At 54.7% G+C, this 27,770-nt stretch overlaps 1 protein-coding gene across 3 annotated transcripts; it reads left to right on the top strand.

Moving 5' to 3' along the window:
- Positions 1-4,576: 4,576 nt before the first annotated feature.
- On the top strand, positions 4,577-15,891 carry INKA2 (inka box actin regulator 2). 3 transcript variants are annotated; one of them, XM_074528141.1, is made up of 2 exons: positions 4,577-4,934; positions 14,130-15,891. In XM_074528141.1, the coding sequence occupies exons 1-2, from the start codon at positions 4,899-4,901 to the stop codon at positions 15,036-15,038; spliced, it is 945 nt and encodes a 314-aa protein (XP_074384242.1). In that variant the 5' UTR covers positions 4,577-4,898; the 3' UTR covers positions 15,039-15,891. The 3 variants fall into 3 exon arrangements, with proteins under 3 accessions (XP_074384242.1, XP_005492927.4, XP_074384241.1); XM_005492870.4 differs by lacking the exon at positions 4,577-4,934 and adding an exon at positions 12,733-13,376; XM_074528140.1 differs by lacking the exon at positions 4,577-4,934 and adding an exon at positions 13,397-13,833.
- The last annotated feature ends 11,879 nt before the right edge of the window (positions 15,892-27,770 follow it).

Raw genomic sequence — 27,770 nt, 5'->3', positions numbered from 1 at the left:
ATTTAGGTTGGTGAAAGAAGCAGATGAGACATCCTTCAGAGCTGGAGTACTGCTAAAATAACAGGTTATTTTGAAGGGATATAAACTAGCTTGGGGTCATAAAAATCCGTGAGGTTTTAAGATGTAGAAAAGCCCTGCTAGGGAAAACTCTTCCTCCCATATACACTGAGAGCATGTTTTATTTCTCCAAGAAGGTGCTCCCCACATTTTTGTCCCTGCCAGAAAGTGCACATCATTTATTTGATTTAATTCCATGCTGGACCCATTTCCCCCTGAATCTATATATCAGCTTCAGGTAAGTGATGTTCTAAGACACCTCTGAGTGGTGCTGCTGATGCTCCAGGTTGGGTGGTCATAATTTCACTCTATTTCAGACTATTTCAAACTATTTCAGACTATTTCAGACTATTTCAGCCTAACACCTGCAATACCAGGACTTAGGATTTGTACTAAATACTTTCCACAGATTTATCCATGTCCTCCTTTTCTTATAAATCCACTCTTCATTTCTGACACTTAAATTCTTGTTGTGACTCCTTGAAATACTGAAGTAAAATGCTCATGGATGGTTGGTATTGGCTTCCAGAAGTGTTGTGTTGTATCTATTTTAAGAATATATTCATTATTGATTTGGACACTGCTACTGCAAGCAGGCACCAGCCTTGCCTTATTCCTTTGCCTTCAAAGGATTTGTCTTTCAGATCTGCCAAGGTACGGAATTATTCCGAGCAAATCTGGTTTACATAATATTTGTAGAATATTTTGAAAGTGAGATAATCCCATCCTCCTCTCCCAGATGTTTTGAGATGAAGACAGGGAAGTTTCTCTGTTCTCTGCAGCACGTGTGAGTCACTCTTTGGAGTGTGGGCTGTATTTGTGTTTGCACTGCCATGGAAACTGTGTTTGTTCTCTGTACAGTAGAGCTTGGGACAGTGAAAGGGCCATTGATCCAGCACAGACAGTGACTGCATATTCCCCGCCAAAACTGACTCTGGGCACCCTGCACATTCACTTGCCCTCTGGAAAAGAAGGCTGCATGGCAGATTACCAGGAGCAGCAAGTCTTGGGAGCAGCAGAATCCTCTCTGTTCCTCAGTAATGACAAAGCTCTGGGCTCTTCCCAGCGAGCCTGGTGCGTGCAGGTGTCATCAACAGTGACAAGGAGGAGGAGGAGGATGGTGATGGCTCACATCCACCTGAGGCACATCTCAGTGCCCTCCTGGGTTCCTGTCAGGCCCATTCTTCCCAAGGATCAGGGAGAACTCCCCAGGTTTCAGATGGAATCCCAAATCCACGGGGCAGGCAGCACAGGCACATGCTGGCTGCAGCTGTGGATAAAAGCAGGGAGACCTTAGGGGTCGGGTCAGAGCAGCAATTTCAGCTCTGCACAGAGAAATGTCAGCATTTCACTGCTGTTGTTTGCCTCCAAATAAACAAACATCATCCCAGTTTAATCTTAGATACCAAGATTTGCTAAATTATTTTTTGAGCTCGTGTGAGCAGGATGTAGGTCACGAGAAGGCAGCGAGCCGAGAGGAAATCCAGGAGATGCTCAGCACAAGGCAGGGCTGCACAAGGAGCTCCCTGCTCCTCACTCCTGGCACTCCAGGGCAGGCACAGCAATGCCAGCAGCTGGAACTTGGCTGGAGCAGCATTAAAAGTTTCATTTTGAGGATAGGGCATAGCGAGGCTAGGGCATGTCAGAACTTTGTATATAAAGGCCACAAGTGCAGAGACTGTATGCACTAAAATAGACTTAATGGAAGGAACAGGAATATTTTCAGGGCTATTTTATCTCTTTATGCACAAATATAAAACCAGTCAAAGTTCTGGCATTACAGCCTTACCTATCGTGGCTGGATGTTTCTGCCCCAGTGGGTTTAAACAAGGATGGATGCAATTCAGGTCATGCTGCAGCTGAAGTGGGAGGAAATTCTGAAAGGTTTGTCGTCAGTGTGCAAGAAAGTCGAAAGGAAAGAAAATTCAGTGATAACCACGCTTGTTAGTTCAGCAAAGAACAGTCACGTGGGAGCCTGGAGAAACCAGATCAATGAACTGAAAGACAACAAATGAGATGAGCCTTCAGCTGTGAAGGGAGGGATGTTTCCTCAATCAGGAATGAACGAGGCAGTTCACAGAAGTGGAATACTCCACTCTGAAGGAGTATTCTAATTTTTGCCCAAGGATCTCAGTTTTTCTTTTTGTCCTGAAATAAACCATGTCGCTTTCTGCTTCAGGGAGTTTTATTCTTGGCTCTGTATTTTCTCAGAGATCTGATTTTCCAGTGCACTGCACCATCTGCTCATGGTTTACACCACGACAGAGCGGGAGGAGTGCAGGGCCTGGCATGAGGTGTCGGTGCTGCTTTGAACCAGTTGTCTACATGCAAGAGAAAAATGCTGCTTACTAAGGAAATCCTACTGAGAAAATAGTTCAGATTTTTCTCTTCTCTTGCAAGTTCCCAGGAGTTTGGAGCACATGAATATTCTGTTTTATTTTTTTATTCTGTGCTCCTGAACTCCTTTATCAGTCTCCTGGGACAGGAGCAGCCCCGGAGGCTGGAAAAGGGATCAAAAAGATGTCCTTAGCAGAGCCAAACAGAGCCTAGAAATTCTTCCTGTTCATCTGCCAGAAGATCACAGAGTCTGGTGTCTTGCAGGAGGCACAGGAGCTTGCAGCATCTGCCACTTGCCTTGTACACGTGCAGGTGCCCTCCTGAATCCTTGACATGTGCCGAAGGTAAAACGTTGTGTGAGTTCAGTTTGGTCCTTCCAACAGCCGTGGGTATCACTGGCATCTCTGCTGTGCTGCCACAATCAAATGGGACAGTTGGTTAAATTCACCCAGTGACCTGGGCACTGGGCTGGCCCTTCTTGTCCCTGTCAGGGCACTGTGAGGGACAGCATCAGGTAATTCAGGACAGGATCAGTGACCTGGTGCGGAGCTGGTCTTTCTTGTCCCTGTCAGGGCCAGTGCAAGGCCTGGGGGTCACTCCCGCTCGGTCCCTGTGCCCCTGGAGCTGCCCCAGCCAGGGCCATTCCGGCTCCTGGGGCCATCCCACCCTTCCAGTCTCTCACTGCTGCCTGGCTCCCCACCCTGTCATATGCTGGGATGGGCTGTGACATCCACACCCGACCCCAGCCCATGGGGAACAGCCAGCTGGCCAGCAAATCCTGCCAGATTTCAGGGAAAAACCATAGCTGGGCTGGCTGGCTGAGACAGTAAGGAAGAGCCGGGACTGGCAAGCACCCACTCACACCATGGCATGGCCTGTTGGAAGTGATTCACTTTTTGATAAGGTCATTTCTCCAATAAATTAATATCTTTACGGCCCCACATTCTACAGAGCCTCGAAGAGAGATGCTGTTCCCAGCTGAACAGATGGGAAATGGGAACCCTGAAATGAGCGAGGAGACAGGAAATTTTGACCCATAATAACCCAGACACTGGAAGGATCAATAAACATTAACTCTGGAGTGTTTCCCAAACACATGTGAAAGGGCACATCGCAAATTTTCCATTTAAATTGGATTTTGGCACAAAGGTCAGCTTTCAAAAACACTGAAATTGGTTTCTGTAAACAAACAAGCAAACACACTGAATCCTATTATCTTCTATAAAAAATGTTTTCCTCCAAAAAATAAGGACCTGGAGAGGCAAAAATTTTAGCCAGTCTTTGTGAAATTTATGGGAAAAAACCAAGTAACTACGTTTTTAATCCCAAATTTGAAAACACAAAGAAGTATTTCTCCTCCTATCAAGTTCTTTAGCATGGCAGAGCAACTGAGGCTAAAATATCACAGGGGACTCAGCATTTATCAAACTCAGCATTATTTGCAAATAAGATAAGAATAATATTTATTTGTGAGAAACACTCAAAACTTCAAACCCTTTCAAATTCAGCGCAGTTATGAAGTCTGATGATCCAAAAGTGTTTGTATTTTTGTCCCTGCTCGCCTGTCCATCTGTTTGGTGTCCTGCGGTGAGAAGCAATATTGGAGGCTGTTGATCTGAGATAAAAGAATCCTGCTCTTAGAGGGGCTCACCCGTGGCTGCGACATCCCCACACCCGGAGTTTTCCAGGAGCTGCTGCGTGCGCAGAGACTGGCACGGGCTGAAACAGCGAGGGGAAAAATAAACCCGCTCTGGCACCGTGAACATCTGGGAACACCTGGGAACACCTGGGAACACCGGGCCCTGTGGCTCTCCGTATGCTGGCCTGGCACAGGGCGCTCGGACACCGACACCGGTCCGTGTGTCCCTGTCCCGACCCGGTCCGTGTGCCCCTGTCTGTCCCGGGTCGTGTGTCCCTGTCCAGCCAGGTCCGTGTGTCTGTGTGTCCGTGTCCGGCCTGCGGCACCGCCATGTCCCCCGCGCTGCCCGGGCACAGCCCGCGGTGAGGACAGAACGGGGACACCGCAGCCGGGTGGCTTTGCAATTTCTCCCGATTAGGGCCATGTAGGTTAATCCGTGCTTTCGGTGGGGTGGTCCGCGCCCGCGGAGCGACGTGCGGAGCGCCGAGCGCCGCCAACTCCAGCGCCAACTTCGGCGGGGAGCGGGGGGCGGGCGGGGCGCGGGGCCGGCCCGGGAGGAGCGGCCGCCGCCTCCAGCAGCGCCGCGGCCGCCGGGGCCGGGCCGGGGGATGCGGCTGCCCCCGCCCCGCCGCCCGCACACGCGGCCCCGCCGCCGCCGCCGCCGCCGCGCTGCGCCTGCCCCGCGCCCTGCCCCGCCGGAGAGCCGCGGACAGACACGGGACAGACACAGGACACCGGACAGCCCGCGGACACCGGACAGCCCGCGGACACCGGACAGCTTCCCGGAGCCGCCCCCCGGACACCGGACAGCCCCCGGACTGCCCCGCTCCTCCCCTCCCGCCGCGGCCCCGCGCCCAGCCGGGCCATGGAGCAGCACCTGCGACGCCTGCGGCAGGAGCTGGTAAGGGCCGGGGGTCGGGGCACCCGCGGGGCGGCTTTGGGGGGCCCGCTTATGGGTCGGGGTCCCGCCGCTGCCATCCCCATCCCCGTGGGCAGGGGCAGGTCCCGGTTATGGGTCGGGGTCCCGCCGCTGCCATCCCCATCCCCGTGAGCACGGGCAGGTCCCTGTTATGGGTCGGGGTCCGTCCGTCTATCAGAGAAGCCGCGGCGGGGCCGTGCGGGGGCTTTAGGGACACGCTGCCCGCACAGGTCAGAAATCAGGGAAGCAGCCGCAGAGATGGATAGGAACAACTTTCTGTGAATCAGAAGGCTCTGAAGGGAGCGCGCTGGCACCTCCGGTAGCCTGTGAAAGTACTTGTTTAATAGGAAAGCCTTTGTGAGAAAGGAGCGGTGTTTTCGCCCTCCCGCCGCTCCTGCTCGGGGTAGCCCCGGTCCCGGGGCTTGCCGGGGCTTGTCCAGCAGCCCGGAGGGATTGCTGTGCTCTGGGGCTGCCTGCGGGGCTGGGCAGCCGGAACCGATCCTTCCCAAAATAGGGCTCCAGCGGGGCTGGCTCGGAGTCTGCGTTATTATCCTGATAAATAGATAATGAGAACAAAAGGGGAAGACAAGGCAGAGCGAGGACGGCTGGGCGAAGTTTCTGAATGAGAGAAGCTCCCGGCATGGACTGGAGGGAGGTGATCGCAGCCGGGTTCGTGCTCCCCGTGCATTGCAGGAATCACTGTGTGTGTGACCCTGTCCCTGAGGAGCTGGCGAAGCTCCAGCTGTGCCCGGGGCAGAGCAGGGCTGGAGAGCCCCGTATCCCGGTGCCTTGTGAAACACGGCTGGGGCAGTGGCCTTTTGCTCCCGAGAAACGTGGCGGCAGTGACATTTAACCTGCTGCCGTTCCCAGTGCTTCCCAGCAAACACAGGAGGTGAAAGACAAACTAAAACAAAGGAGAATGGGAGTCACTGGTGTGCTGTACCCTGGGTGTGATGAATGAAATGCAAACTGCCAACCGGGGCATGTACAGAATAATCTGGCAGCCCTTGAAAATCTGAGCGGGGAGGAGGAGTAGCTTCCAGAAGAACATCCTAAGAATAAGGTTCATAAATCTGTGTTTTGTCTTCTGACCCAATCAGTTTTGTTATCTGAGCAGTATTTTTGTAGAGGAGTCTAAACATTGCACCTCTGAGTCTGAAACATGCCTGTTCTCTAGTGCAAAATACAACTTCTGTAGAGTCAATATATTCAACAGAAAAAGTCATCCCTTACACTTAATGCAAAAGCCAGAAAAAACTACTTTAAATGAGAATATTCTGGCTTTGTTCAGTCCTTGCTATAATGCAGGAATTAATTTTTTTTCAATTGTAAAAATGCAACAGTTTTTATTATATTAATAAACCATGACTTAGCCTGGCATAACTCTGTGTATGCTTGGCTTGAAGCCCTGGGAAGGGGCAGTTGGAGCCCTGGGAAGGGGCAGTTGGAACTCTGGGAAGGGGCAGTTGGAATCCTGGGAAGGGGCAGTTGTTGAACCCTGGGAAGGGGCAGTTGGAACCCTGGGAAGGGGCAGTTGGAACCCTGGGAAGGGGCAGTTGGAGCCCTGGGAAGGGGCAGCTGGAGCCCTGGGAAGGGGCAGTTGGAGCCCTGGGAAGGGGCAGTTGAGCCCTGGGAAGGGGCAGTTGGAGCGCTGGGAAGGGGCAGTTGAACCCTGGGAAGGGGCAGTTGAACTCTGGGAAGGGGCAGTTGGAGCCCTGGGAAGGGGCAGTTGGAACCTGGGAAGGGGCAGTTGGAACCCTGGGAAGGGGCAGTTGGAGCCCTGGGAAGGGGCAGTTGTCACCTTCAGCTGGACACGCTGTGACTCGGCCGGGCCAGCCTGTGTCTCTGTGCATTCGGTTTTCAGCAGTCCCATTGGTTTCCCTCCCACAGCCCGGGTTTTGTTGTCCAGGACTTCCTTTCACACGGGTGATCCCAGCGCGGTGAGAGCGGCTCTGGGGACATCCGCAGGGTGCAGCTGGACAGGGCCGGGCCCTCCTCCTCCTCCTCCTCCTCCTGCAGCTGCAGGGACGGTGGAGCTGCAGCGCTGGAACCCCTCGGTGCTGCCCTGAGCAATCCCAGCCTGTCAGAATCCCTCGTGTCCCCGCAGCCTGGAATGAAAACAGAGCAGTGTTTCTGTGAAGGGCAGCGAGCAGCCCGGGGACAGCTGGGCCCATCTGCACCATGGGCAGGGGAGCTGCTCCTCTGCCTCTGCCTCGCTGCTGGGCAGCTCCTGCCAGCCTGGGCTGCTCCAGAGCCACCGGGCATGGGCAGGAATGTGAGAATGGCTGTGCCCACCGGAGTGGGCACAGGGGAGTCCAGCGCTGGGCATCCCATGCATTGAGGAACACACAGGCTGTGCTGTGGCCAAGGAGCAGCCCTGCTGTGCAGGGAGGTTCTGCAGAACTGCCCTCAGTGACCAGCCAGGCTTTCTAGGGCTGCTCAGTGTCACAAGGCAGGGTTAGAGACTGTCCCATTAGCAGAAGTTCAGTTTGTCTCAGTGTAGGCAGCCTCTGGTGTGGCAAACCAGACTTTTGGCCAGCTTTGAGGAGGGGATTTTCTTAGAAAATAGTGGATGTTGGCACAGCTCCCAGTTCCCAAGGAAAGGCTATCTTCCAGTGCAACTCAATCCCCCAGCAGTGTGAGACAGGAGGATTCCACCTCTGTTTTTCCTTTCCCTTGCTTTGTTTACTAAAACCACATTTAATGGCTGGTGTGCTTGGCTGGGGCTGCTGTGGGCCCCTGTGTGTCACCTGTGTGAGCTGTGCCAGGCGAGGCAGCCAGTGGGCACTGCCCTGCTCTCCCCGTTTCCTGTGGGAAAGCTGTGCAGGGCTGCCCAGGATCAATCTGACCCCTTTCAGTCAGTGAGGAGAGCTCTCCCGTCGCAGCCGCCTGCTTTCCATTGTAAGCTGATCGTTTCTGGCATGTGTGGTGTCCCTTTGATTGGAATCCATTCAGAAGCTTCCACGGCAGCGCTGGGGAGCCTCAGCTGACACAGCCATTCATCCCTGGGAGCGGGGCACCCTCGGCCCGGGCAGCTTTCCCAGGGCTGTGCCAGCTCTCTGCACCTCGCCTGCAGGAAATGCTTGAGACCTTTTCTGCTCTGGGAGCCCCTGGGATTCATGGGTGCACTGTGGCTGCTGGGAACGTGCTGGTTTCCAGCTCTGGTGATGGAATAATAGGCTGTGCTCCTGCACCCCTGTCATCTGTCCTCCCCTGGCACTTGTGAAATGTGCCCCAGAGCTTGGGAGGGTGACATTCCTGCCATCAGTCCCCATCCTCAGAGCCCTTTGGTGCATTTGGGATCTGCAGACGTTGTCCTGAGGCACAGCAGAACTGTCACAGAGTTATCTCAGCTGAAGGCTCAGGTTAGCAGGAGTTGTCTGGCTGGGGAATTGGCAGAGAGGAGTTTATTTCGGTGCTGCACATGGCAGTGCCTGCTGCACCCTCAGACACCAGGACAGCTTGCACTGATCTGCAGCACCACCCATGGACTGTGGGATGGGGCATGGGGCTCTCTGCAGGAGGAATAAATCCTTGTTTTGTGTCTGGGACTGCTGAGTCCGTGGGGCAGGTTCATCTGGCACGTGGGGTTTGTGTGGTGTAACAGGCCAGGGGCCACAGCCACATTAACCTTACTTGGCTGTGCTTGTAACCTCACTTGGCATGTTTTGGTCTTGCAGATGAATCCAGGATGTATCTGGGCTTTCTGTTGCTTTCTTCTGGGAGGAAAAGTATTTCAGTCACCACTCTGACTGGAACTTTTAATGTTCTTCCTGCACATTTGTCATAAACGCATCGAATTACTGAGTTTGATAGAGTCTGACTCCCTTCTTACATTAATTTATGTCCTGGTAGACAATGTTTCTTGCTATGAATATCCTGCAGGAATAGAACATTGGGTCCGACTGCAAATACAGCCAATTATTTTTCCTCTTTGTCTGACACCGGGTCCTATTCCGGTAACTGTGTCACGCTCCGAGGGATGTGCTGTGTTTGCATCCTGCTCTCTCTGAAGGGGCAGCTCGGGTGCTGTGCAGTGTGCCAGGCACCAGGGACAGCCCCAGGGTCCAGGGCCACTGCTGCAGCTGCAGCAGCTGGAAACAGGATGCAGCTCCCAGTGATGCAGCTCCCAGTGGTGCAGGTCCCTTTTTGGGTGACAGGAACAGGCAGCTCCAGGTGATGCAGGTCCCTTTGTGGGTGATGGGAACAGGCAGCTCCAGGTGATGCAGGTCCCTTTGTGGGTGACAGGAACAGGCAGCTCCAGGTGATGCCGGTCCCTTTGTGGGTGACCTCACCCTGCTGCTGGAGGCAGAGCAGGAGGGTGGGTGGTGTCACAGATCTCATCCCTTGGTGTTCCTGAGGGAAGGGTGCAAAGGAGTGACTTGGCAGCAGATGTCCTGTGGTGTTTAACTGGGGACAGAAGGCAGTCACAGGTTTGGCCTCTGGGTTATTTCCAGAGCAGCCACCTAAAGATGAGGGTGGATTTTTTCAGACTCCCAGTTTCACATAATCAGGAATGTTGAAGAGCAGATTCCCAGGACAGCAGGTCTGGGCTGAGAACTGGCACTTCTAGCCATCATCTTCGGTGGTCAGTCTCTCTTATCCTTGGGCTGTGAGTGAAATCTGAAGTTTGGAGTTATTTTTGTCCCATTTTTATCCTGGTTGAGGAAAATTGATTTCTCTGATTTGCCTTTAAGCACAGGGAGTGTGACTTGGAAGCACAACCAATATCCTTGCAGTGGGAAGGAGGGTGGGTAATGGAGTGGTGTGAACCACATCTGTCATGGCTAACATCTGCTTAGGGTCTGTTGAAATTGTTGTGAGGGGGAGTCTCAGGTTCAGTTTCAGCATCCTTCCTCTTTCAGGTAAACTGTGAGCTCACTGTCAGCATCCCATACACACCTACCCTGGGAATAGGTAAAAGAGAGACTTGAAATTATTGTGATAAAATGCAAGGACTGAAAGGCAGCTGCAGGCCCTTGGCATGCTCCAGAGGAAGGAGAAGAAGGGTGGAATGAGGGGCTGGAGAGAGCTGTGTGTGAGCTCTGTGTGCAGCAAGGCCATGGCCAGCCACAACTGCAGGCTTGCAGGAGATTAATCCAGTTACTGACCCAAAGGGAAACACAGAAACAATATGATCAGCTCAGCAGTTCTAAAATAATTTCAGTCTCTCTTATGTCATCTGCTTTAAATACCAATTGTTTGGGGTGCTGCCTCTGTTGCCCATCAGAACTACTATTATGAACTATTTGCCATTTGTTCTTTCCTGTCCTCTTAGCAATAACTTCCTCTGTGTGCATTTCTTTTTCCTAAGAGCTGCACATCTGTCTTCCTCCTGGTTGTGACAAACACACTGAGGGCTCTTCTTCCCAGCTCTGGGCTTTTCCTTTCCATCAGCAGCACAGAGCTGGGGCTGGGCTGGGGATGCAGAGCTGGGGATGCAGGAGATGGGCTGGAACTGATCCTGAGAGCTCAGAGAACGGAGGTCTAACAGGACAACATCAGTTCCCAAAGGGGCTGGGAAAGGTTACTGATTTACCTGGGAAGGGGAAGGAAAATCTCCCTTGTTTGTGGGTCTCAGGTGTTTGAGGTTGATGAAATGCCAGTAACTGCTGGAGGAGGTTCCTTGGGCAGGCTGTGGTAATCAGTGGTGAAGATCAGTGATTTACCGTCAGGGTAAAGCAGTTGTGGTTATTGTTTGGGGTGAGGAGATCATGGACAGGGTGGCTTCCAAAGCAGCTGTGCTTTGCTGCTCAGGATGGGGCACTGCCAGTGCAAAATACATTCTATATATGAACTCTGGCAGCTTTGGTCTGGTTCCCCCCGTGTTGAATATTCCCTGACGGTCATTTGAAAGTGGAATTTTGCGTTTTGCACCTCAGTTCTCAGTGCTTGGGGTGTCTGCAGTCTGAGTGAGCCTTGCTCTGAGGAGCACGGAGGCAGAGCTGGCTCCCACCTGCACAGGAGGCTGAGCCAGGTAACACCTCAGGGCTGCAGAAGGAACCTCTCCCAGCGCACCCCAGTCCCAGGCACCGAAGGGGAGCACAGCCCTGTGAGTACTTGTCTTGCTTTAAAGGGCATGAGTTGGCTTGTGCAGAATTAGGCACCAAATTTTTCATGCCAATTTTTAGGGATTGCAAAAGTTTCAGGAATAATGAGATCCAGTTTGAGGCATCTGATTTTTAACTGGTGTATAGAGCTAGATTTGGGTATCTGCAAGTTGTCCTGGTTCTAAGAGGGCTTTTTTGAAGCAGACAAGCCAAACCACCACTTCTGTTGAAGGGCTGAGCGTCTCAGGTGAGACACCTGGGGACACAAATCTGAGTTCCTTGTGCATGAAGTGTGTGACCCAGAGCCACTGAGGGCTGTCCCTTCAGCCTGGAGTTCCCACCATCTCCAGCAGGGCATCCATTTGATTTCCAGCCCAATCTGCTGAATTTTTTGCAGAATCCCTTTTTCTTCTCACAGAGCAGGCAGTTCAGTCCTGACCCTCTGCCAGGGAGGGGATCTCTCCTCCCTGGGACATTGTTCTTTTTCTGGAGAGCCTCAGAGAAGCCAGTCTGGACTTGGGAGAGCTGAGATCTTGGCAAGGAGGAGAGGCTGGCAGTGAGACACTGGGGCAGGTTTATTTTCCCTCCGGAATTTTCTCTCCAAGGTGAGTGCTGTTAATTGCAGGTGGATGGAATCCAAGCCCCGCGGGCTGTTCGGTCACCAGGCAGTGACTTCACCCTGGGCTGGGCTTCCCTCTCTCTCCATTCTCTACAACACTGAGCAGACACCAAGAAGAGCAGGAGATAAAGCAGAGGGGGTTGGTTTGCCTCATTTTTTATCTTGCACAACCCGAAATTACAGAAGTGTTTGCCAGCAGGGTTGGAAGCCTCAGGATGTGCAGCAATGTGGTGGGGTCCACATTGCTGGAGGGGCTGGAGGGTGGGATTGCCCATCCCAGGGCAGGGGCACAGCCCAAAGCCCCCTCTCCTCTGCTGTGCTGCCCGGGCTCAGCCCAGGACCCCCACTCTCATTCACAGCAGAGCCTTCCCACGCAGGAGATCATCCCCCCTTCTTCCCCAGCAGTTCAGCTGCCCAGGCTGGTGCTGGCCCAGCTTTGGCCTGATGCTTTGTTCAGGGGGAGAGGTGCTGCCTTTGGGCTCCGTCTGTTCCTGTGGGGCAGCACTGCCTCCCCAGCACTGCCCACCCTGCCCAGGAAGGGTTAATGCTCCCTGGGCTGGCCTGGCTGGGCCCTGCAGAGCTGCCCCAGCCCGGGGCAGTTCCCTGAGCCTGGGGGATTGCAGGGCAGGTGCCAGGGGGGCTGGAGGAGCCCCGTCCAGGGCAGGACCCCGCGCTCCCCAGGGCGCGATTACTGCCCAGGGGATTTGGTGGGAATGGCCAATGAGGGGCCAGGCTGGCTCCAAATCCAGCTTTTTCCAAAGCCCCAGATAAACCAGACTGCCATTAATAAGGCAAGGAGGGTTAGGACGAGCAGCATCTCAGCAATCTGGAGAGGTAAGGTGCAGTTCTGTCTGAGGCTGGCCCCAGCTCAGGGTGGGAACAGGGTCACGGTGAGGATGCAATTGGGACATTATTTACACATCTGCAGCAGGAGTTTATTTGCTGATGTTAAGAAATGCCATAGCTGGAGGCTCTGCGCAGTGGGATCAGGAAGCTGAGCACAGATTTTCTGTGTCTTTGTAGCTGTGTGCTCATTCTGGGTGATAAACAAGTTCCTTGAGAGGAAAGCTCTGAAAAATGTCTGCAACCTGCTGGTGAGTTTAGTTCCAGGTTCTGGGGTTTGAAATGGGATTTGTGGTCAGAAACTGTTGAGCAGTTTCCCCTTGGAGAGCTGGGCTGTCACAATTCTCTGATGGCTGCTCTTCCTCGCTGCTCAGCTCCACGTACAGAGATGGAAATAGAGCGAGTAATTGCGCCAGCTTGGGTAAAATGAAGGAGATGTAGGAAACAAAGCTTGGTAATGTAAAGCTGAACATAAGAATAACAGAAGAAGCTGGCCTTTTTCACCCTAATCTTGAGATCTGTACAAGAAATGGTGATGAGCTTTTTAGAGTGCTGGTGACAGCGTAGGCTGGAGCTGCCTGGACGGGGTAATCTCTGCAAACCCCTCAGCCAGAGTGAAGTGACACTGCAGCCCTGCCAGCCCCACTCCCCTCCTGCTAAAAATGACTCATGGCAGCTGTTGGGAAGTGGAGCCCGTGTGTTTCCTGGTGCTGCTTTGGGAATATGATCCAGATCCTGCAGGAGAGAGAGAAAGCAGCAGAGCGAATAAAGGGGGAGCTGGGAAGCTCTGGAGAATAACTTGCTTATTTTAAGCCTGGTGAAGAAAGTTCAATCTTTGTAGTGAGGTTCAGGGATGAAGCAGAACTGCTACTAAAGGTCCTAGCCTGGGAATCAGAGAATTCCTGCTTGAATGTAAGTAATCCTGGAGTTTGTTGGTTGTTCTGTGCAAAATTTCCAGTGCATTGAAATGTCTTTGATTGTCCTCAAGCGAGAGGGGCCTGTGCTGAGGGCATTGAGAGCTGGAGATGGGTTATGGAGTAACAATTTAGTTCTTCCTGGGGTTTATTTTTAATCGACTTGAGCGCTTCAGGTGAGGAAGCAGGGCTCTGTTCTGGCTCCTGATTTCAGCTGGCAGCAGGGCACAATGGACTCAAAAGCACAAGAACATTCTAAAACTGGCGGCAGCCAAAACCATTCATAGTTCTACACCTTGGGCTTCTGCCAAGCAATTAATGGGAACCCAAACTCTCTATTTTTGTTGTCAGGTCAAACAATCCACTTCTGTCAGCTCCTCTTAATCCTAGAGGGACGCTCCTAGAAAAACCTAAGGAGAATCAGAGTGCTGTTGGCTGAAGTGGGTGCAGTGCAGGTGGGATTGATGGCAGAGGTGGCCAGGAGGGAGGGCACGGCCCAGAGAGCTGCTCAGCCCTGCTCTGCTGCCCTGGGGACACTGCTGGGGACCCTGACCCATGGGGACACTGCTGGGGACCCTGACCCATGGGGATGCTGACCCATGGGGACGCTGCTGGGGACCCTGACCCATGGGGACCCTGCTGGGGACCCTGACCCATGGGGACACTGCTGGGGACCCTGACCCCCAGGGGGACCCTGACCCAGGGGACCCTGATCCCCAGGGAGCCTGACACGCTGTTCTCTCCCCCCCAGCTGTCCATGAAGGAGGTGGGTGACGGGCTGCACGAGCAGATGAACTGCATGATGGGCGCCCTGCAGGAGCTGAAGCTGCTGCAGGTGCAGACGGCCCTGGAGCACCTGGAGCTCTCGGAGCAGCGCCGCTGCTGCAGGAGCAGCACAGGGACGGGGCAGGGGGACACCCAGGGACACTGCCCCCCGTCCCTGGCGTGTCCCGTGCCACAGCCAGCCAGCCTGTGCCAGCCTGCTGCACGCCCAGAGAGCCACCAGCCCCGGGACAGCCCCTGCTCCTCGCAGAGCCTCTGCAGGGACGGTGTGTGCCCCCCTAAAGGACCTTCCTGCGTGCCCCGGGCACCAGAGCCCAGCCAGGGCACGGCTGGGGCATGGGCACCGTGCCAGGAGTGCCCGGGCTGTGACGATGGCCACGACTGGACCTCGTCCCTGATGTCGCAGAGCAGGAACCGGCAGCCGCTGGTGCTGGGCGACAACATCTTCGCAGACCTGGTGGGCAACTGGCTGGACCTGCCCGAGCTGGACAAGAAGGGCGACAAGGGCGAGGCCTCCCTGTCCCTGAGCAGGTCCCAGGAGCTCTGCAGGAAGTTCTCCCTCACAACAAACATCTTCAAGAAGTTCCTGCGCAGCGTGCGGCCGGACCGCGACAGGCTGCTCAAGGAGAAGCCCTGCTGGCTCCCGCCCGAGGACAAACAGCCCCACATCTCCAAGAGGTCCAAAAAGATCAGCAAACTCAAGGGCACGTTTTACCTGCCCCTGCACGGCAACCTGCAGAGCCACCACAGCAAGGCAGAGAGGTGCCCGAGGGCAGAGGGCCGTGGTGAGCACCCCAAGGGGGGCACCAGGAAAGTGCCCGAGCCCAGAGACTACAGCCAGGCTGGCTTTGACATCAACACGGCCGTGTGGGTGTGAGCCTGCTCTGCCCAGCCTCTCACAGCCCTGCTCTGCCCAGCATCTCCACACCCACCGCCAGCTGGAGGCCGCCCACCTGCTCAGGGACTCTGACAAGAGAGGGTCCTGCAGAAATGCTGCACACGGAATTTTCTGCACAACTCCAGCTCCAGGGACTGCCTGAGCAGCAGCTCCTCGTGGGGAGACCTTTGGGGACCAATATTGGCAAAAATAATGCAGATCTTTAGCAGCTTTAGGGTGAGTGGTGCCACAGGTAATTAGCTCCTGGTGCCAGGCCCATTCCATCATCTCCAGCTCAATGGTGCAGCACAAAATCCATGGTGTGCATGTGTGTGTATGAGTGTGCAGATATATATATATATATATATAGTTTTGTTAAAAAAATCTATTCCTGCTTGTGTGCACTTGAAACTGGGTTACAAACCTGGCATCCCAAGCCTTGTACCTGAAGCACTTGTTATTTAAATGGAAAGAAATAATTTGAATTTATAAGACTTGAACAATTGCTGAGTGGGGGCCAGACCCCCAGCTTTGGGGCAGTTTCTCCTTAATCTGTGTCCCTGGTGCCCTCTCAGCATCTCTCCCTCCCCTGCCAGTCCAACCAGGGGGCACAAGGCTCCTTACGGGGGTCTCGGTGGGTTTGCCCCTTCCCCTTGTCCCTGTGGATTGATGCAGGTACAGCACTGCTGAAGTTCACGGTTGGATTTTCTCCCAGATGCAAAGTTCGGTGCCCCATCTCGTGTTGTGTTCCTGTTGCTGTTGTACAAACCCTGCTGTGACAGAACCAAGTTCTTCCGTGTCCGACTCTCTGAGAGTTTCCAATAAAGTGGGATTGTCTCACTCTGCTCTGGGACACCCTGGCTCTGTTCTCTCACTGTGGGGGTTCCCTGGCTGTTCCCCGCTGGGGCTGGGCAGTGTGGGGAGTTTCCATCGCAGGAGAGGCTGTAAATCATGGCACAGCTCCCTGCCAGGGTGCCAGCGCTGCTGCAGAGTGAGCCCCTGCTCAGCCTGAGCCTCCGGGGCTCCTGCAGCCTCCCCATCCCTCCTGCCCCCAGCAGTGACGCGGGCACGGCTGTGGGGTTTGGGGTTTGGGGAGAGGCTGCTGCCAAGGGAAGAGCCCCAGGGCTGGCTGGAGAGGGGCACAGGGCCAGGGATGTGGCACAGCCATGGGCAGTGAGACGGCGCTCACAGGGGTTCTTGGATGAGCGAAGAGATGAGGATCTGACTCCGTGTTTCAGAAGGCTGATTTATTATTTTATGATATATATTACATTAAAACTATACGAAAAGAATAGAAGAAAAGGTTTCATCAGAAGACTAGCTAAGAATAGAAAGGAAGGAATGATAACAAAGGTTTGTGGCTCAGCTCTGTGTCCGAGCCAGCTGATTGTGATTGGCCATTAATTACAAACATCCACCATGGGCCAATCACAGATGCACCTGTTGCACTCCGCAGCAGCAGATGACCGTTGTTTACATTTTGTTCCTTTGTTTCTTTATTTTAAACACCCAGCTTTGCTCCTGCTGAGCTTCCCGAGGCTGAGGCCAGCACAGCACAGGCAGAATTCTTGTTCTGCTTTGCAAATTAAATATAGGCACAAGGCAGGCCGTGCTTGTGCCCATACAAGGAGAGGAGCAGGGCAGCCCCCGAGCTCAGCACTGCTGCAGGAACCCGAGCAGGCTTTGTCCTTCCTCCTGTGGGCTCCAGGGCTGCTGCTGCTTCCCCCTTTCTCCTTTCTCTGAATGCTGAGAGGCTGCTTGGGAAGCCTTTTTTTTGCCTCCTCTTTTATCAGCAGTTCATCCTGTTTGTCACCTCCCCTCTGCTTTCCAGAGGGTCACCAAAGAGAAGGAGTTTTCCAGAGAGAGGAGCGGCTTTGCATTAAAATAGGATTTTCCAGGGTGTTTGCAGCGACAAATCCAGTGTGGGCTAGGCTTCAAACGCTTGGAAATAGCAAGAAAATACAGCTGCATCTCAAAGTTCTTAAGAGAAAAAAATATTTAATAAATATTCTTTATAGACATTCAAATAATGAAGAATATCACCCAAGCCAGACATCCTCCCTAATTTAGTCTCCAGAGCAGGATCTACTAATAGATCAGAGTTGGATTTGTGAATTACCATTTCACTTCTCCAGGGACTTTTCCTGAAATTACAATGGCTTTTTCTCCTCTTTTTTCCCTTCATGAAAATGCCACGAAATTGTTCTCCATTATTGAGTATGAAACCCAGCTAATTAGCACGATGGCAGCGTGTGAGGAGGCCCTGGCTGCGTTCTGCATGGCTGATAGGAGTGAGTGGCTAATCCCAGACACGGGGCAGTAATGGGGGGAGGAGGAGGCTCCCTGTGGGCCTGCCTGGGAGGGCAGCGATGGCAGGGGCAGCGTTGGGATCTATGGAAATCCCTGGTCAGCACTGGGATCTATGGAAATCCCTGCTCAGGCTCAGCCAAGGTGGGCACTGGGATTTACAGAAATCCCTGCTCAGGCTCAGCCCAGGGCTGGCTGAGCAGCACACCCAGGGCTCCCAGGCACCCAGCCCTGCAGCTGCACAGCCCTGGGATGGATGGATGAGTGCTGCTCTGGCCCATATGGCCTAATGGCAAGAGAGGATTTAGCTCTTAGCATTAATGGAGTGCTTTTGCAGGAGCTGCTGCTGCTCCCTGGGCTTTCCCTTGCTGGAGCCCACACCCTGCTCTCCGGCCAGATGGCCTCCAGAAGGCTCCCAAATGTGCTGTAATGAAAGAGCCTTGATTTCCAAACCCATTTCACAGCTTATTCCGCTGACAATGAGATGGGGCTGCTTGGGCTGCTGCAGGGCAGGAGGAGAGGGAAACACGGCTGGCTGCTCTCAGGAGTGTTTGTGTTTGCTGTTTGCTGTTTGTGCAGGGGCAGGACAGGGGCAGGGGCTTTAAACTGGAGCAGAGCAGCGTTAGGTGGGATATTGGGATGAAATTCCTTCCTGTGAGGGAGTGAGCCCCTGGCACAGGTGCCCAGAGCAGCTGTGGGTCCCTGGCAGTGCCCAAGGCCAGGAACTGCGGCAGTGGCAGTGTCCCTGCCCAGGGACTGGAATTAGGGCATGTTTAGGGTGCTTTCCAACCCACACCGTGCTGCAGCTCTCCCCAGGTACCTGCTCAGAGCTTTCCCCTCCTCTGGGCTCCCTCTGTTCCAGACAATTGCAGGGCTCACACCCAGGGCAGGCAGCCAGGCGTTGGTGCTGCAGCTGCCTGATCTGCATGTGCTCATGCTAATGGTGTGGAAACCATTCAGGGCCGGCTTTGTGCTGGGTTTCCTGTGCCCTGAATGGAGCTCTGCCTGAAAAAGGAGAGGCTGGCTCCTCTGCATTCGGCATCATCCAAGAGGGGAAATTTCTGTGTGCTGTTCACCTGCTTTCCAAAGGTGTGGCAGATGAGATGCTGTTGGCAGCATGGTCGGAGCTTTGCATGGAATATATGGCTTAAAGAGGCAAATTACAGAGATATTCCTATTTATTCCTAGGAGGAATGGGAGAAACATTCTATTTGCAGCTCCAGAGTATTGGGAAATTCTCTGGAGATAAACTGCATTGCCAGGAAAGTGGAGCAAAAGTCCTCCTTCAGCAGGGGTTTTATGGCAGCTGTAAATCACCCAGAGATGGAGGGGATAGGGCACCTCAGACAGCCAAACCTGCCCCTTCCTCCTGCACCCTGCCCCAGCCAGCTCCATGAGGCTCTGAGTGCTGAAATCCCCCCAGAGCAGCCTCTCACCCTGCAGCCCCTCCAGGGCAGCATTCCCACTGTCCCCAACCCGGGGATTGTCCCCAGCAGGGTTCAGCTCCTTTGCCATGGTGTGATTTCATGGGACAATTCCATGTGACACATCTTGGGGAATCGCAGGGGAGCTGAAGGCCCACAAGACACAGAGCCCCTCATCTCTGCGAGGATCACAGCTGGAGAAAACAACCCCCAGGTGAAGGACTTGCAGCCTTTCCTCTGGGACACAGCGAGGGCCTGAACACTGTACTATAAATTAATTATTTAGATTCCATTCCTGCAGTGAGAGCCATCTGGCCAGATGCCTCCACCCTCCCCAGAGCCCCCAGGAGCTCTCAGCACTCCAGGCTGGAGGAGAGAGCTCTCCACATGTATCTCAATGGGCTGGGGCTGCTCCTGCCCTGCAGGAAGCAGAGATAGATCCAGAACCACTCTCAGCACTCAGGTTCCTGAGCCATTCTGTTTCTCTGGAATTAGGGCACCCCTGAAGCCTCTGTGCTGTAGGAAAGGTGCTGTTTGTCCACAGGGACCTGGAGTGGGCAATGGGAACTGCCTGGACCTGCAGGGATGGCTCAGAGAGTTCCTCTGCACCTCAGACAATCCCATTTCCATCTGTGGGGCTCCATGCCAAGCTCTGGGCAGGAGAGCCCTGCTCTCCTCTCCTCTCCCAGCTCTGGGTTAACGGGGATCCAAAGGCAGTTCTGTGCTCACAGAGGGTCAGGTGTTTGTAGCCCTCAGCTTTGGGGCATTGCCAGCGTCCCCCACATAACCAGGGATGGGCACTGTGGGGAAGGACAGCCCCGGGCTGGGAGAAGCTCTGAAGGAAGCAGGGGAAGTGTTTTCCTGTCATGACCCAGGGGAGAGCCAAGAGGGAAAGAGTTAAAAGCTGTCTCCAGGCAGGAGAACAAAACCACCATTGCACTCGTCTCGCTGCTGTGCTCATCTAATTACGTTATTTAACAGGATACCCTCTCATTGATTTTAATTACTCACATAATTTGGGAAGTAATTCACAGCACATCCCTGCAGGGTGCATGAGTCTGAGCTGGGAACAATGTGCTGGAGTCTGTGCCAGAGGAGGGAGGGAGGGAGGGGAGATGAGCCCTAGCTCCCAGGCCAGAAGGATTTGGGGACCTGTCCCTTGGGAAGGGCTCCTCGGGGAGCTGGGGTGATCCATGATATGATAGTGTCATCTGTGATACGATATTGTCACCCGTGGTACGGTATTGTCACCTGAAATACAAATTGTCACTCACAGTACGATATTGTCACCTGCAGTACAGTATTGTCACCCACAAATATGATATTGTCACCCACAGTACAATATTGTCATCCGTGATATACAATATTGTCCCCCTCAGTACATTATTGTCCCCTGCACTCCGGGCTTCCCTCCCCAAGATCCCGGAGCTGCTCCTGGTCCCCAGCACCGTTGATCAAACAGTCCCCAGCACTGGTGGCTCTAAAAATGCTTTCACCCCCAGCCCTGCCATTTTCATGGTTTTTTTAACCACAGTTGCACATGGTTCAATGAAATTGCACCCCCAGCACGCACTTGTTTGGTTTCTTTGCTGTTCTTTTGTAAGTCCCCCTGCTTAATTAGGATGCAAACAATCCCAGAGGAATGTTTAATTAATATTATAGAGCAACAATGGGATGGTTAAGCAAGCCTGGGCAGCTGCTATTTATACCCAGGACATGTGGCACTTGTTGGGGGCGAGCGTGTCGAGGAAAAATCCATCCATGGATCTCCTGGTGCCGTTTTATTGCTGGTTTCAATTGTCTGGATCGAGCCTTTCCTCCTCTTGAGGCTGGGCAGGGCTGCTCAAACAGCTCCCTGTGCTCTCACCCCCGTGCCTCATCGTGCTGGGTTTGGGCATTTCCCCTTTGGAAACGAATCCTCTGCAACCTCTCTGAGGGCTGTGCACAACCTGAAGTAATTGAATTTGCCTTGGGTTGAACTCTTCTGGCACTCTCTAAAAATAAACATTCGATTTCTTCTCCTTCCCGTGGAGCTGCCTCTGCAGGGAGCAGAACCAAACAAACTGGTGAAAAATTAAAGAGGGAAACCCAGCAGAAGGGATACGAGATGGCAACAGCACAGCCCCGAGACTGTCAGGAGCCTAAACCCACAGCAGCCAGTGGCAAATAAATCCAGGGGATGGCCTTGGGCACCTTTTGCGACAGTCGCGCTTTACAGTGCCTTTTACGACAGTCGAGCTTTACGGCACTTTTTACGACAGTCGCGCTTTACGGCACCTTTTACGACAGCTGCGCTTTACGGCCGTCTTTACGACAGTCTTATGACAGTCGCGCTTTACGGCACCTTTTACGGCACCTTTTACGGCACCTTTTACGACACATGGCGGCGCCCATGCCGACACGTGGTGTCCGGCAATATGGCGGCGCCCATGCCGACACGTGGTTTCCGGCAACATGGCGGCGCCCGTGCCGACACGTGGATTCCGGCAACATGGCGGCGCCCATGCCGACACGTGGTGTCCGGCAACATGGCGGCGCCCATGCCGACACGTGGTTTCCGGCAACATGGCGGCGCCCGTGCCGACACGTGGATTCCGGCAACATGGCGGCGCCCAGGCGAGCACGTGGTTTCCGGCATCATGGCGGCGCCCAGGCGAGCACGTGGTTTCCGGCAAGATGGCGGCGCCCATGCCGACACGTGGTTTCCGGCAAGATGGCGGCGCCCATGCCGACACGTGGATTCCGGCAACATGGCGGCGCCCATGCCGACACGTGGTTTCCGGCAATATGGCGGCGCCCATGCCGACACGTGGTTTCCGGCAACATGGCGGAGCCCATGCCGACACGTGGTTTCCGGCAATATGGCGGCGCCCATGCCGACACGTGGTTTCCGGCAAGATGGCGGCGCCCATGCCGACACGTGGATTCCGGCAACATGGCGGCGCCCATGCCGACACGTGGTTTCCGGCAAGATGGCGGCGCCCATGCCGACACGTGGATTCCGGCAACATGGCGGCGCCCAGGCGAGCACGTGGTTTCCGGCAAGATGGCGGCGCCCATGCCGACACGTGGATTCCGGCAACATGGCGGCGCCCAGGCGAGCACGTGGTTTCCGGCAAGATGGCGGCGCACATGCCGACACGTGGTTTCCGGCAACATGGCGGCGCCCAGGCGAGCACGTGGTTTCCGGCAAGATGGCGGCGCCCATGCCGACACGTGGTTTCTGGCAAAATGGCGGCGCCCGGGCGAACACGTGGTTTGGGGACAAGATGGCGCCGCCCAACCGAATGACGTCACTTCCGGCAAGATGGCGGCCCCTATGACCGGATTTTTTTTCTCGATTTTTTTCGGGTTTTTTGCGCTTTCCGCGGGTCCCCCGTGGCCGGAATGATATTCCGGTTCGCTTGAGGCCGGCGGCGTCGCAGGGAGGGGCATCTAAGGCGTCGGGGCGGCCTCCGGCCGCCGCGGCTTGGCGATGAAGGGGCGGTGCCTGGGGGAGGGGGTGGCTAGGGGAGGGGCGGTGCCCGGGGGCGGGGTTACGGCGACGGGGGGCGGTGCCCCGGGGCGGGGGGCGGTGCCGGGGGCGGTGCCCGGGGGCCGGGGCTCGGGTAGGGGTGGGGCGGCGCCCAGGGGCGGTGGCACCTAGGGGAGGGGTGGTGTCGGGGGGCGGGGGTGGCCGACGGGGGGCGGTGCCTGGGGGCGGCGTGGGCTTGGCTAAGGGCGGGGCTGCGGTTTGGGGGGTGGGACCTGGGGGGGCGGGGCTTGGTGACGGGGTGGGTGCTTGGGTATAGGGGTGGTGTCTAGTGGTAGGCGAGACTGATTAGGCTTGATTGGTGTCCGCTGGAGGTCCTGATTAGGAGAGGGTGGGGTTACTATATAGTGTATATAGTAAAAAGAATAAAAACTATATGTCCGGTGCAGCAGTAGAAAATTTCAGGCTCCCGGGGAGTAAAGGGCTTGTTTTGTATTTTTAAATTTTTTATTTTTTTCCTTTAGTCCAAGGGAGCCTGAAAGTTTCTACTGCTGCTTTTTTAAACTAAAACTAGAAAGGAAAACAAAGTTAGAAAGAGAGAGAGAAAAGAGAGAGAGAAAAGAGAGGCGCTTTACGGCACCTTTTACGACAGTCGCGCTGTACGGCAGTTTTACGACAGTCGCGCTTTACGGCACCTTTTACGACAGTCGCGCTTTACGGCAGTTTTACGACAGTCGCGCTTTACGGCCGTATTTACGACAGTCGCGCTTTACGGCACCTTTTACGACAGTCGCGCTTTATGACAGTTTTATGACAGTCGCGCTTTACGGCCGTATTTACGACAGTCGCGCTTTACGGCAGTTTTACGACAGTTTTATGACAGTCGCACTTTACAGCCGCCTTTACGACAGTCGCGCTTTACGGCCGTCTTTTCGGCAGTTGCGCTTTACAGCCGGCTTTACGACAGTCGCGCTTTACGGCACCTTTGGAACGTGACAATCCAGGGGACATCAAACATGACACATCATGCTTGTGGTGAGGGCCTCGAGGGAAAAAGGCAAAAGGTGTGTGTGCCCCAAAGACACACTAGGTAACACAGCACACTGGACAACACAACACAGACCAGAACTGTTCTGCACTGCCTGCCTGAAAGCTGCCATCAAAAGTAGAGCCTCTCCCTTTAGCTGTCCTAAGAGGCCCTTGGGGAAGATTGCTTTTCCCTCTGCTAATTTTTAAATCTGTCCCAAGAACTCCCCACCTGCTACTCTCCCATCATCCCATCTCCAAGCCATGGCCCTCAACTTATCTTTTGGATGATTGGTGATGTGGATCCACGTTGCACCTGAAATGAGTCTGCCTTGGAGGGCCCCGTGATGGCCTGTTAGCTTCTTGGTTAGCTACAATAAAGAAAACCAAAACCATGCTGGCTGCTGTCCCTCCCTCCCTGCTCTGCCCTGGCAGCTCCAGCCCTGGCACAGGTGGGGCAGAATCCCAACCTGAGGAGCTCCAGAGCAGGAATGGCCCAGCCTGAGCCCAGCACCCTCAGCAGCAGCAGGACCTGGGCACTCCAGCCCTGGCACAGCCCCAGAGGGCTCCATCCCTGCCTTTACCCCCCAAATTCTGCCCCTGGCAGCCCCAGGGGCTCAGTCCCACCGGGCAGCAGGGGAGACACCCAGGAGCCTCTTCCTGCTGCCCCAGAGCAGCTTTTGCTGTGACTCACCGTGCCTCATTCACCACCTCACACTCATTCAATGATTACCTCAGCCCCGCTCTGGGAGGCTTATCTCACACCAAATCCTTCTCAGTGGAGCCCTGAACGCTGATTGTTCCAGAAGGAAAGGGCCCAAAGCTGCCTGTTGGCTGCAGATCAGGGCGAGGGAACACCCTGAGCTCGGCAGGCAGCAAACCCAGGTGCTGTTCCTGCCCAGGCTGGCAGGGAGCTGTCCCAGCTGTGCCAGCTGCCCCTGCCACATCCATCCCTGCCACATCCATCCCTGCCACATCCATCCCTGCCATATCCATCCCTGCCACATCCAACTGTGCCACATCCATCCCTGCATCCATCCCTGCCACATCCATCCCTGCCACATTCATCCCTGCCACATCCAGCCCTGCCATATTCAGCCCTGCTCTTTGCTTCCCCTGCTCCTGCAGATTAATCTGGGGCTGGAGCCCGTGTCGGGTCTCCCTCATTTCAAACATCATTTATCATACAGGATTATCCTGCAGGGGCTCCTGTGCAGTCAAATTTAATAACATAAACCACTTCAAATCAAATGATTTCTCCTGTGAATTTAAGCCAGACTGACACAGCTGCTTGACACTCCTTATTTGCAGAGCTAAATGAGAGCTGGGTGTGGGATGCTGGATGTCTGCAGCCTCAGAATGTCACAGCTGGAACCAGGGGCAGGGAGAGTCAGGGTGCAGGGGAGCTGGGGCCAATTTACCCCAGGATTTGGGGCAGCCTGGAGGGAAGGGGCAGCAGAGCTGCAACACTGCTCCTCTCACTCAGCTCCCCAAAAGGAACTGGATTTCTGTGCAAAACACCGGCAGGGAAAAGAACCTTAGGGGTCACCTCCATGGGCAGAGGGCTGGGCTGGGGCTGCTGCTCTCCTTGGGGTGGTTCTGGAGGAGAGCCAGGGCCTTTTTGGGTTTCTTGGCTGGAAAACTCCTGGAAATCAGAGCTGGGAGTGCCCCTGAGCCAGGTGGGCACGATCCAGGGCCCGAAAAGCTCCAGGGTCCCAAACAGCTCCAGTGTCCCTGCCCAGCCCAGGAGCCGCTCCCTGCTGAATCTGTGCTTTCTTGGTGGCTCTGGCAGCAGCTGGCCCGGGCTGGGCACTCAGAGCATCCTCCCCCCTTCCCTCCCTCCCTCCCTCCCTGCACAAGGGCTCCTTGTGCCCCAAGCCGCCTCCGTGCCAGCCCCCTCTGGGCCGGGGCATCAGGGAAATGCCAGGGATGTTTGACCTCGGGCAGGGCCGGGCGTGGGCTGGTCTGAGCCACCCCGGGTCCCCAAAGCTCCATTCTGGGACCATGGGCTGGTCTGAGCTGTCCCTGGGTCCCCAAAGCTCCATCCAGGGCTGGCAGGGCTGAGCTGGGACAGGCAGCTCTGGCTCAGCACCGGGCTGCAGTTCCAGCTCTGCTCCAAACCCTCTGTTAGATGATTTCAGCCTCCTCTGGTGCTGCTGCCTCTGCAGAGCATCCTGCTGGAGATGGGGACAGAGGATCCAGGAGAACGTGGGCAATGGGGTCCCACCACAGCAGGAACAAACCCTTGTGTGCAGCCTCCTGCAAAGGGAGGACAAGAGGCTCTTTCAGTCCCAGGACAGCACAAACACAATTTCCCCATTTCCCTGGGATAGGAGAGCTCAGCCACAGGGGCAGAGCTGTGCCAGGGCTGCTGGCAGGCTGCAGCACTGGCAATGAGCCCTGGCTGGGCGCTACTGAGCCCAGAGCCCCCCAGTGCTGCTCCTCTCCCTCCTCCTGCACAGCGTTTGTCTCCAAATTTGGGGAGTTTCCTTCCAGGAGGAAGGACAGAGCTGTGGCTGAAAGCCAGAGCAGTGACCAGCTGCTGCAGGGAGAGCAGTGCCAGAGCCCAGCCCCGGCCAGCAGGGGGAAGGAGGCTCAGCCCAGCCAGGAGGGTGGGAAGGATGCTCAGCCCCATTTACGAGGGCTAGCACATGCTGGTTATTCACCAAGTGGCACCTGAGCCTCTGGAGAATCCCATTTCATCCCTCAGTGCCTGGTCCTGGCAAAATAAAGAACACATTAATTGGTTTTGGTGATTTTGCAAAAGTTAATGGTGAATTTAACATGAGTTTTCAAGTTTCCCTGGTGGCTGCAGGATGCTCACATCAGCCACTGCAATGGCAGGAATGCAGCTCAGAGCCAGCAGAACAAACCTGCATTTGAGCAGCCTGGGAAACCTCCCTGTCACTCCCCAGAACCTGCAATTAAACCTTCCCAGGACCTGTGGGACCATTCCATCCAACCCACACGGGAAGGAGGGGAAAACATCACTTCAGATAACCTTTAGAAAACACTAAAATGACAAACCCAGGCTGGAGTGAGAGCTGCACATTGCAGAGATGGCCAGGACTGTCTGGGGGAATTGTGCACAGCTCACAGAGGAGCTGGGTGGCTCCAGGGACATTTTAAATGTGTCCCTTTGCTCTCAGCAAAATGTTCTGTGCTCGGCTGGGTTCTGGTCCAAAGCAGAAGCCTGGGACTTGTGGGAGGATTTTCTTTTCCCCTTTCCTTAGGACACTCTGCAGTTAAGTTGTTTTTAACCAGTGAGACATTAACCACCAAGTGCTTCAGGACCTTCCTGTCTGACCTGGCTCTCCGGGGCAGGACTGCAGCTATTGTGCTAAAATCCATTAAAGAAGAACTTTTATTTTTTACCCAGTGAGAAAACGAGCGGCTCGTGGGAGGCAGAGGGGAAGGAGAGGGGCGGGAAGGCTGCAAATATCCCGAATTAGATATTAGATTTAGCGATGGCAGCGGAGCCTTCCCAGCTCTGTGCCTCTCCCACACTCCCATCTAGCGGCAGCCCGGGCTCGGGAGCGCTCCCCGCCCTCCTCATCCTCATCCTCATCCTCATCCTCATCCTCATCCTCATCCTCATCATCCTCACTCAGCCCATGTGCGCCCCATTCTGTGCCCCAGTTTATTAAGAGACGGGCAGCGATCACCACGTTCACTGAAATTACTTTACTGCTAAAATATTTTACATTTCAGACAGATACCAACCTGCCAACACGGTGCTTCTGCTCCTCCTGAAAAGGGAGCTGCAGGGGTGCCTTGAAGAGAAGCAGCTGAAGTAATTGTACTGGTCCTAGTGCTTGTCAGGAGCCAGATGTTGTCACACCATCCAGATGTTGTCACACCATCCAGATGTTCGCATCCAGTCCTGTTTGGGCTGCATTAGGAACAGGGCTCTCTAGAATTCACCAGCTGCATCAGAACAGAGTTTTAGAAAATGCTGCTGTTTACAGAGCCTGCTCCCCCTGGTTCCCAGCGATGAGCTCTGTGCCCTGTGCTGACATTTCTGCTCTCGCCCACTTGAGGGGGGCAGGAGCCCCCAGCCCTGGGGGTCCCCAGGAGGGGCTGGGGTCCCTCAGGCTCTGACCTGCACACACAGAGCATGGAGCACCCAGGGGCCTCTTCAGATCCTGCTCCTTGAAACTTTATAAACAGCAGGGATTGAAGAATACAACAAACCCCAAATGAACAGAAAACCCCTTCAGCTGAGCAGGGACCACCAGCCAAAGCCAGGCTTGAAACTCAGGATCATCCTCCAGGGCAGACAGAGCTTGGGATGGAACCAAACTCGTGCACAGCAGAGTGGCTGTGGAAATACCAGAGGAAATACCTGCAGCAGGAGCACCTGTAAAAGGTGAATGGGAAACACAGGAGCTGCCTGCTGTCCTTTGGGAGCGGTGCATTAAATACAGCTCGGGGTATTGGGGGCACCTCAACAAACCTCCTGATCCACCAGGATCCCCCAGAACAGGGAGCAAACCCAAAGGC

This window comes from Zonotrichia albicollis, chromosome 28, assembly GCF_047830755.1.
Source record: "Zonotrichia albicollis isolate bZonAlb1 chromosome 28, bZonAlb1.hap1, whole genome shotgun sequence".
In the NCBI taxonomy this organism is placed as follows: Eukaryota; Metazoa; Chordata; class Aves; order Passeriformes; family Passerellidae; genus Zonotrichia; species Zonotrichia albicollis.
This window is presented reverse-complemented; position numbering and strand designations above follow the sequence as displayed.